The sequence below is a fragment of the Rhodamnia argentea genome, chromosome 2 (assembly GCF_020921035.1).
Source record: "Rhodamnia argentea isolate NSW1041297 chromosome 2, ASM2092103v1, whole genome shotgun sequence".
NCBI lineage: Eukaryota > Viridiplantae > Streptophyta > Magnoliopsida > Myrtales > Myrtaceae > Rhodamnia > Rhodamnia argentea.
In genome coordinates, this window is record NC_063151.1 from 13332653 (window position 1) to 13342937 (window position 10285).

A 10285-nucleotide genomic window follows, 5' to 3' on the forward strand; every position below is an offset into this window, starting at 1 on the left:
TATCCTTTTGGCTAGCAACAACTCACGTCTATGCTTGGCACTAAAAAGTGAGACTTACATGGATTCGGAGCGTCGATTATAATAGAAATTAAAACTTTGGATTTGCAAGTCCCGTCAATATCAGGGTTAGTATTATTATTAAGATATGAAAGAATAGAAATGGCAGATCGTCTCCATTATTAAGATGGGAAATCACGTCATATTCTATTCTACAAGATTGTAACTGAAGCATATGATGGCGCGTCAGATTTGTGGTTTGTATCCTTCCCTATGAAATCTTGGGTAATCTTCAATTGGATTCTTCATCTATTTTATTAGTGAATTAGGTTTATTTATGTGTAATGAAAGTTAATGCAAATGTAGCAACATTACAGCTTTTCGCTGCCTCTTGTAGATGCATCGGAGAGGTATCTTTATTATCCACGTAGTAATTTCAAGCAAGACCAAGCTTGTAGCGTAAGCAAAACCGACATAGGAACCAATCACACAAATTAGGTAGGCAAGAACACGTTCCAAATGGAAAAAAGAAGTTTGAGGATTGAATTTCGCGTGTCAGAAGACTAAGAGTGGGCTGACTTGCTTGGGACAATACACATGACTATTCTGAAATTGAATTAGCAAATACTTTTATGGGTTTTGAGACTAAATAAATTATTTCTTTAGGGTGCGTTCGTTTTAGTGAAAATTTTATAATAAAAAAATATTTTTAATGGATGTTATCTATCGTACAAGCGGACCTAATTTACCTGGCATCTACCATGAAACGTCTCCCATGAAACGATTGAGGAGACTTCACATCTTCCCTGCAATTACACACCCATTCCAGAGACTTCAATTCTGTCTGTTCACACCAAACCAAACAAATATGGCAGGACCAGAACCCAATAATGCTAACTGCCTGACAGTCCCATGTACTATCGTAACGTAAACCCAAATAGAATAATGAGACTTCACATTTGTCATTTTCCATGCGATCACCTTCACGTTTCCAAAGAAATCAATTGTCTGTTCACATCAAACCCAACAACAGTACATTAGGTAGTTAGCCCAATGGGTCAAAATTCACTCTCCACATTATTTAGAATCCCCCTTTGGTCACAAGTTTGAACCCCTCGGTCACTTCTTGATTTCAAGAAATCTTGATCTATCGATGGTGTGGGTTCGACTTGTGCACTAGACGTAAGATGACTGTTGCCTTTTTCCCATTGATTGGTTCATTCGGAATGAGCAGGGACTACGATTCAAAACGAACATTGCGATTGAGGCAAGAAACTCGGAAAACTCCTATGGTAATATCGAGGGGTCACCGATACTAGTTGCGCTTGTCATAATAAAAGTAGAATAGTCTAATGCAAGTGCGAAGCAAACGGAGAGCCAGCTGTCTTGTGGAGTAAAGCGCCTTCACGTCAATGGCTTCCCTTTGGTCAATGTCAAATCGAATCATTCATTTTTTACTCTCTCCCATTTCCATCCCTTTGTCCCTCGACAACCAAAATAGTATCTTACAAACCTTGACATGGAGTGTATGATATCAAGACCTTTCCATGAAGCCTCTTTCTTGGTGACAAAATTCTCAAATTACTAGATAAGTATCCTATTTTGAATTAGCATACTCGAACTCTAGAGGCTAATTTGTATTGCAAGGAAAAGTGTCACAAAAGTCCTAAACCTATTGCATTAGTGTCAATTCAGTCATAAACCTTTTTTTGGTGCCAATTCAACCTCAAACCTTTTGTATTTGTGCCAATTAAGTCCTAAACCTTTTATTAGTGTCAATTCAATTATAAACCTTTTACAATAGTGTCAATTTAGTCCTAAAAATTTTGCATTTATATCAATTAAGTCAATTTTGCTAATTTTGATTGGAAATCACTAGCATGGACGTCAATTATCCTACGTGGCACGGTTGGCGCTAACGTGGATATTTTTAAAATATTTTTTTTGATATTTTAAATAATTTTTAGAAAAACCAAAAAAATGCTTAAAAAAATTATTTAAAATATTAAAAAAATATCCAAATTAGCGCTAGCCATACCATGTAGGACAATCGATATCCACGTCGGCGATTTTAGGTCAAGATTGGCCGGATTAACTCAATGGTATAAATATAAAAGATTTAAGACTAAATTGGCAACAATACGTAAAGTTTAGGACTAAATTAACACCAATAATGTAAAAAGATTTAGGACTGAATTAGCACTAATGCAATAGGTTTGGGACTTTTTTGACACTTCTCCCTTGTATTGCAAATTCACCTTTTTTTTTTTTTTTGGTCAAAAAATTCACCTCTTTTAAAGGCTTTTCTTTTACATTACCTACTAGTAGTTGACTCATCTATGCAAACACGTTTTGGACAATCCACATTTTATTTTCCTCAATTTGTTTTACCCCCCCTTTTTTTCTCCTTTCATTTTCTTTCTTATGGTCACTCGGCCCTCCTTCGATTGGGTGAGTTCATGACATTTCGAAGCTCACATTGATTGAGGAACAACCCCGGTTAAGTGGTTCATTAATACATCTATCTCAAAGTGGTCACTATCTTGTATTATTACTCAAAATACTTCTTTTAAGAATTTGATTCATTTGGAATGGTTACATGTAGTTTATATATGTTCATGATCTGTGTGCTAATTCCTGTTCCGATTATCCTCGCATAACAGATTAGCTTTACACGGAACTGCGTTATAATATTAGATTACGTGAATCCAACTGACCGTCCATGTGATCTAGTAGGCTTAGTCTCCAAGGAAGCTTCCACAAGGTGCTTCAGATTAGTAATCGCAAATGCAACCCTTTCTCTCACGGCCAAGCATGTGTGTGTTGCGCGTGCATTGTGCACGAGAATAAACCAATTGCTCACGCGAAAATGCCAATGTAAGAATTGGGCGGTTGGTGTGTAGTACCGAGGATTTTGTGTCTGCTCACGCCATACTGTACTCTGTACTTTCCTCCCATATGTTCTGATTTATGATCGCATTTTTCTTTGGAAAAAGGACAGAAAAAAGAAAAGAAAAGAATTCATCTATATATACAACTTATGTCAGCAAAACCCCCCCAACTTCGCGATTGGCCACCCAATGTGGCGATAGAAGAACTATTTATACAGCTACATATCTACCTGTTATGTCACCACCTATGCTCCCCCTATCTTATCTTATGGGCCCAACGTCGTAATTACTTTAATTATAAGAATGGAATATACTATGCAATATGCATAACCAAATTGAACTGCAATCTAGGGCCGGATCCTTTTTAGGGACTCGAGGGGCTCATGCATAATTCACCGATGATGACCGAATCATTATAAACAATACATGCACAACTTTTCTTTTGTCATCACGTTTTATTTATTTATTTATTTATTTTGGAATTCGGGCATGCCACTAGCATTTTTTGATGTAACTCGATTGGATTGAATTTGCAATATAACGATCAAGAAATTTTATGGAATTCTTTAGAAGTTGTAAACAAAAAAAAAAAAAAAAAAGGAATTACAACTTTTGATGGAGACCCAAAAATTCCAACCGTTTTAAGTAATTAAAAGTAATTAAATGTTTGGCTATTGATATTGTGTCTTGGGTTGAGCATCTTTTTCTTGGGGTAGTATACACAACGTCGTTCAGTTTGTGCACCCACGTGAACGCTTCCCTCCCTCGGGTCCCCCACAACAGATCCTCCCGTATCCAGTCCTGCGTCCGACGCCGGAGGACGGTGGGCCCCGCTTTTCAACAGCCCTCACGTGTCTCCTCATCACTCGCACGTGATTCCACGTGTCTATTCGGGACCCACGAATTTTAACCTTCCTCCTCAGTCCTCCTATAAATTCAGGTCTCCTGTATCTGATATCCTCGACAAGAACAAGAACTAGAGCGAAAGACAGAGACTCCAACTCTCTCTCTCTCTCTCTCTCTCTCTCTCTCTCTCAACTTCGATCTTCTCTTTTCCTTGGTGTCTGATTGCAGAAGGAAAAGCAAGTGTAGTGGCGAGTAAGAGAGAATCATTTCTTACCTTTTGTTGGGTAGAGAGAGAATCAGTGCATGTTGCATAGCAGATCTCTTAAAACAGCTATTCGGCTTACGTTAGCAAACTCGAATCCTATCTACAAGATTTGTCTCTGATTGCCATCGTCCCCGTCGCCACCACCGCCATTGTTATCTTACTCCTCGTCTCAAAAGCCTTTCGTGATTTTGGGGTGATATTCTTGTCCGGCTTTTGCTTGGAGGGAAAATCCCGAAAAATGGCTTCCAAGTTCCTTTTGGCCCTGGCGATATGCAAGCTGATCATCACTGTTGGATTGAACGTCGAGCCGACGGAGCTCCTCCAGCTCAGTCTCGGCGGCGGACGGCTCAGCAGGGACCGGCCAGACGTGGAGTCCTCCTCCCTCGACTTTGGCATGATGAGCCAGGTGGAGCCGCTGGCGGTGTACCACCCGAGCTCCGTGGATGACGTCGCCTGGCTCATCAGGGCGGCGTATGAGTCGGGCCGTGGGTTTGCCGTCTCGGCGAGGGGCCATGGGCACTCAATCAACGGGCAGGCCCAGGCTGCCGGGGGCGTGGTCATAAAGATGAGCGGCACAGGGCCGGCGGCCAAGAGCCGGCCAGCCCCGCGTGTGGTTGCGGAGGAGGGGTACGTGGACGTGTGGGGCGGGGAGCTCTGGATAGATGTGTTGCGGAGCACGTTGGAGCGTGGGCTGGCGCCGAAGTCGTGGACGGACTACTTATATCTGTCCGTGGGTGGGACGCTGTCCAACGGGGGAATCAGCGGACAAGCCTTCAACCATGGACCTCAGATCAGCAATGTGTACGAGCTCGACGTCGTCACAGGTCACATCGCCTTCTCTTCTGCACGGCCTTTTCTTCCATCTTGTTTGTTTGAGTGCCCTCTCATTTTCCTGCATCCTCTTCTCTTTGTTCTCTCTCTCTCTAGGGTTTGTACTTCGCTTCCATCGTATGCGAAGCGAAATTACTTTCCATCAACATCTTTCTTTTTAACAATTCATGGGGTTCTTTCCTAGGAAGTCTTTTAGGGTTTAGCCTAGAGGCCCTCCATATTCTCGGGTTCTCACGATGATTGGAGGGATCTACTCAATCATCGAGCAGAAGCGAATTCTCAATTATTATGGCATTAACTTTGTTGGGGATTCGTCGTGGGGAGGGGAGATATTCCAAAGGGATTTCCTAACATGGGTCGACGTAACATGCTTGCATTATTTAATCGTCGTTGGATGTGCTATGTGACAAAAGTCGTGCTTTTTCTTGGGTGACAAAATCTTCTCTTGGGCATAATTCCACATGGGTTTAGCCAGTCATGGGGGAATTCTTTTTTTTTTTTTTTTGTCAAAATGGGGGAATACTTTGAACAGTGATTTCTACATTACTTTTGTTGTCGCCAACAACGTAATCATGTTCCAAATCCCATCATCAATGCTTTTATTATTTTATGTTTCTGATGTGGGAGCTTCGCTGGTGTTGCCAAATTTCTCAGGCAAAGGTGATATCGTGACCTGCTCGGAGGAAAAGAACTCGCAACTGTTCCATGCTGTTCTCGGCGGTCTAGGCCAGTTCGGAATCATCACCAGGGCTAGAATCGCTCTTGAACCAGTTCCTCAAAGGGTATCTGTCATTTGTTTCTGTGTAGAGAAATCAGCACATGCTTAGACTAATAAAAATTGTTTTAGCTAGAAGAACCTTTTATATAACGGGCGGAACTATTCTTGAATTCCAAGAGAGAGTTAGTAGGTTATTGCATAACAAGGATTATAATATGTAGGTTACTGATATGAATTCACAATCGACTTATTAAGTGATCCGACAAACTTAAGCCGCTTATTTAATTAGTTGGTCTCGTCTATATAATTGTTATTAAGATATAAAGTATATTCCATGATCCTGATAATATTACTCTACAAACAAATGATGACGCTTCCCAAAATAATAATGTGTGTGTGTGTGTGTATATTATATAAATTTATATTTTGGTGGAAAGAGATCTCAGTTGGATTATGCGGTGGGCCAGATATTTAGGCAAATTTTCCTAGTACTTGGGTTAGTGACAAAAACCAGAAAAGCGACATGAGTTAGGCAACAAAGGTGGAGTTGGGTCCATACGAACTTTCTGAACCCATTCAAACGGCTGTGCTGAAGCTGGCAATGCTAGCGACATGTCGTTTTGCCTTCTTATCTCTCCTCTTCCTTGGGAAAATATATGTCAATGCTTAGTCTTGTAAAACTCTCAATCACTGGCATCTCGTGAATCACGTAAGATGTTGATCGACAAACAAGAAATCCCAAGGGAAAAAGATATATTGACAACTCCATCTCATCATGTTCGACTTAATCTATAACGACAGTAGCAAAGTGAGTCGTAGAGAATAATATTTTCAGTGTTTTGAGAGAGGTGTTTCATACTTATTCGATGAGTTGCTTGTCATGTTTGTGCAGGTGAGGTGGATTCGTGTACTGTACTCGAATTTCTCGTCCTTTACTAGGGACCAAGAACATCTCACATCATTGCATGGAGAGCCAGCTAGCAAGAAATTCGACTATGTGGAGGGCTTTGTCATCGTGGACGAAGGCCTCATCAACAATTGGAGGTCTTCTTTCTTTTCCTCTCGCAATCCTGTCAAGATCTCCTCTCTCGACACCGATGGAGGCATTTTGTACTGCTTGGAAGTCACCAAGAACTATGACGAATCGAATGCCGACACGGTGGACCAGGTATATAACGATTTATTGGCGCGAAGTTCTTGATTCTTTCACCTTCGGTCCAAACAAGTTTCAATTATGATGCATCCAATAGTTTCATTGACTATGCATGCATTGGTGAAATGTGTTGGTGCCTCGTAAATTGTAGGCAATAATAGGAACTCTTATAACAAAACCTCTAACACACGGCATATTCTCATCGTATGTGTAGGTCAATAAAAACCCATTTGCTATATTTCTCGAGGAATCTAAGGAACTTAAAATATTCGTCAACAAATCTTGGCAGAGGCCTCATCATGCACGAGCATGAGTTATATAAGATAAGATGACTTGCTCTTGCACGATTCAAAAATAGCGCCTCTTGGATAAACGATTCTGTTTAGGCGGCACTCACATGTAGAACTTTGCAAATTGGGTTTGGGTACTACGAAATTGTCGTCTTATAAAAAAGAAAATAATTTTAATGTCTAACGACCGACGGAACAAGACCCTTTTTCCCACTTCTTGTTGTCGGGAAGGGAAAGGAAGATAGAAAAGGTTGAAAACCTGTGAGCCATAGCCATGTTCATTCCTTATCAACTTCATATCGAGTCATAGGTCATATCATGAACAAATAAGTTTAGTGGATTGTCCGTTAATTGACGCTTTATAGTCTGTCGCTGTCTTTGTCTTGTTGGATGACAGGCGCTGCTCTTTATGTCGTGACAAACTGTCGATTCATTGAATTTAATTAAAAAATAAAGAACCCACCGCCGACTTTGCTGGACTACGCGACTTGAAACCTAGTTAAAAATTACTTTAGGAGCTGTTGAAAGTGGAAAATGTTGCTTCCTTGAAGTGACTTCCTCAATCAAACACCAGTCAACATTTTTCGTGAATTCTTTAGTTAATAATTACCCATTAATTATTTTAGCGCAACCTTGCCTTTTCTACCGATCTTCGCTTATAATCTTCCTTGTAGTCCTATTGTCCTTCTCACACTTGGCCCACTAATCAAGAACGTATGATTGTGATTACTCTCGAGGTAGAACCAAACAGGCGCAAGAAAACATGCAAGATCTTGTGTGATCTACCATCTCCAACCTGATTCCAAGATTCGAGCACAACCTTTCTATTATTTTACTCTTGAATGTAACACAACCTTTCCATACAAGCCGTCCATAGCCAAACCATAATTATTCCTCCCTCATCAAACCCATTTTTAAAATTATTTTCGAAAATATAAAAAGTTGGGTTGGAATAAGAACTCAACCCTCACAAGAAAGCAACAGTTTGGTAACAGCCTTTACTCCCTTTAACCGTACTTTGATCATTCTTTAATCATTCACTAGCAATAGCGACCTTTAAATTATAATCTAATCAAACTTTTCATGGTTTGCAGGAAGTGGAATATCTGTTAAAAGATCTCGACTTTATACCGACATCGGTGTTCACCACCGATATACCCTATGTGGACTTCTTGGACCGGGTCCACAAGGCCGAGTTGAAGCTCCGGTCCAAGAACTTGTGGGATGTTCCGCACCCGTGGCTCAACCTGTTCGTCCCTAGATCGAGGATTGCTGACTTCGATCGGGGCGTGTTCAAGGGCATCTTGGGGAACAAGACGAGCGGCCCCATACTCATCTACCCCATGAATAAGAACAAGTAAGTTGTTTTTAGGCTACACAAGGAGACATCATTAATTGCCTATCTTGTCGTGTCGTGGTGTAGCTATTTGCATGCATGCAACATGCAAGGTTCTTATTTTTATGCTGCCTTACGGCATTATCCGCCTCCCAGCATGTGTTTTTAATGCTTGTGGTCACACCTAAGAGTCTATTACATTGGTAGGTGCTGGTCGTGGAAACAATATAATATGTTGTTTAATAAACTAAGGATATGGTCCAAATTTTTTTTATTTAATATGTATGAGTACCCTTAACAGTTGTGCAGTTGAAAAATAATGTTAGGTATACAAAGACATTGATACACTAATAATGCAACAGACACTTATTAAATGTTAAAGATGACTTGCTTTATTTTATAGACTATTTGCAGCAATTAATATATCTATATCGTAACTCGCTCTTATTATGTCTAGTGGATACATAGACACATAAATTGATGACGCTTTAGTCGGCAAGCTTCTTGGTGTGAGTTCGGAAATCTAAATCTTCTTCCTTGTTTCCTCTGGTAAATTAGAGCTAATCAAGAGCCGACTAAGACCTTCATTAGATTTTTGCCTTTTGACAAGATTACTAGGAAAGTCTTTTTAAGTCATGGCATGACAACCTTCCTTTTTCACCCCAAAGGGAGATGAACCTTCAATGGTTTAATGTTATGGATCAAAGAGCCAGTTTGTTTTTATCCTGCCAGAAGTTAAACCACCAAGAAAGACAAGAGGTCAGACGGTACTGGTGGGGGGGAAGATTCCTGTGTCAGGAGATCTTCCTTCAGTGACCCACTTGACGTGGATGGGCATATTGGTAAAATCACGTGTCGTCTTCTTCCCCTTGCACATTGCCATTGCATTTACCATGAGAAGTTCCAGAAACTCAGCGGTTATTACAGCCGCTGACGACCCAATCACCATCCATTGGACCCCTCGTTGATTTCATCGCAACCATCAGATCTCACGTACCATCACCATTTCTTATAACCATCTACCTGTATAGTACTTTTGATTGCCATAATGTTAACGAGTTGCAATAATTTAGGTAATGTAATATTTATCGTATATAATAAGAGGGAAAAACATCAGAATTCTTGAAATACCCATAAAATCAGGGCCAAAGGGGATTTTGTAATTATCACGTAATAGTCTATTATGATAATTCGTAACTTTAGTAGCTCTTATAAGATATATAATTTCTTATATCATGTATTCGTTCTTTGTTGATGATTTTATTTGTGATTACATTAATAGTTAAGCACATAACATGCGACTATATTGAAATAAGCATATTATGTGTTTGGCAATTAATTTTCTTCATTAATGCGCAGGTGGGACCAGAGGAGCTCGGCGGTGACGCCGGAAGAGGACATGTTCTACCTAGTGGCCTTGCTCCGATCGGCGAACATTGACGGGACCGATGCAAGCTGGACGTTGGAGCATCTGGCCGATCAGAACCGTCGGATCCTGAAATTCTGCCGCGACGAGAGGATCGAAGTGAAGCAGTACCTTCCCCACTACTCCACGCGGGAGGAGTGGGTGGACCACTTTGGGGATGATAGGTGGGCCCGGTTCTATCGGAACAAGATGGAGTTCGACCCGAAGCAGATACTGTCCACGGGCCAGCGCATTTTTAAACCCGACTTCGGTTCTTATCCAAACACGGCCTTGCCATTGTGATTTTGCTGCACATAGAGTGAATTGAATATAGGGATATTATCCGACCAAAAACGGTTTTTAGGGATGTTCTTGTACAAACTAGGAATATTTCATTTCCTTCAATTATTAGTCTTATTTTTTATGTTAATATCTTGAATTATTATGTCTTGATGGGAGGAGGAGAAGGAGTATGATCTAAAGGTTATATCGTAATGGGGATAAGTGTACTAAAAGTCTTAAAACTTATCACGTAAGTCCAAATGAGTCTTAA

The 10285-nt window shown here is 40.5% G+C and overlaps 1 protein-coding gene across 1 annotated transcript; it reads left to right on the top strand.

Moving 5' to 3' along the window:
• Nucleotides 1-3871: 3871 nt before the first annotated feature.
• Nucleotides 3872-10067, top strand: LOC115755629 (cytokinin dehydrogenase 5). The gene is made up of 5 exons (XM_030695092.2): nucleotides 3872-4823; nucleotides 5485-5612; nucleotides 6441-6716; nucleotides 8086-8348; nucleotides 9687-10067. Exons 1-5 carry the CDS (start codon nucleotides 4238-4240, stop codon nucleotides 10033-10035), a joined length of 1602 nt encoding a protein of 533 aa, XP_030550952.2. The 5' UTR covers nucleotides 3872-4237; the 3' UTR covers nucleotides 10036-10067.
• Nucleotides 10068-10285: the final 218 nt, after the last annotated feature.

Coding starts and splice junctions, on each gene's coding strand:
- LOC115755629 (XM_030695092.2), top strand. CDS start 4,238: ATGGCTTCCAAGTTCCTTTTGGCCCTGGCGATATGCAAGCTGATCATC. Junction 4,824..5,484: donor CGAGCTCGACGTCGTCACAG/GTCACATCGCCT, acceptor CAAATTTCTCAG/GCAAAGGTGATATCGTGACC. Junction 6,717..8,085: donor ATGCCGACACGGTGGACCAG/GTATATAACGAT, acceptor CATGGTTTGCAG/GAAGTGGAATATCTGTTAAA.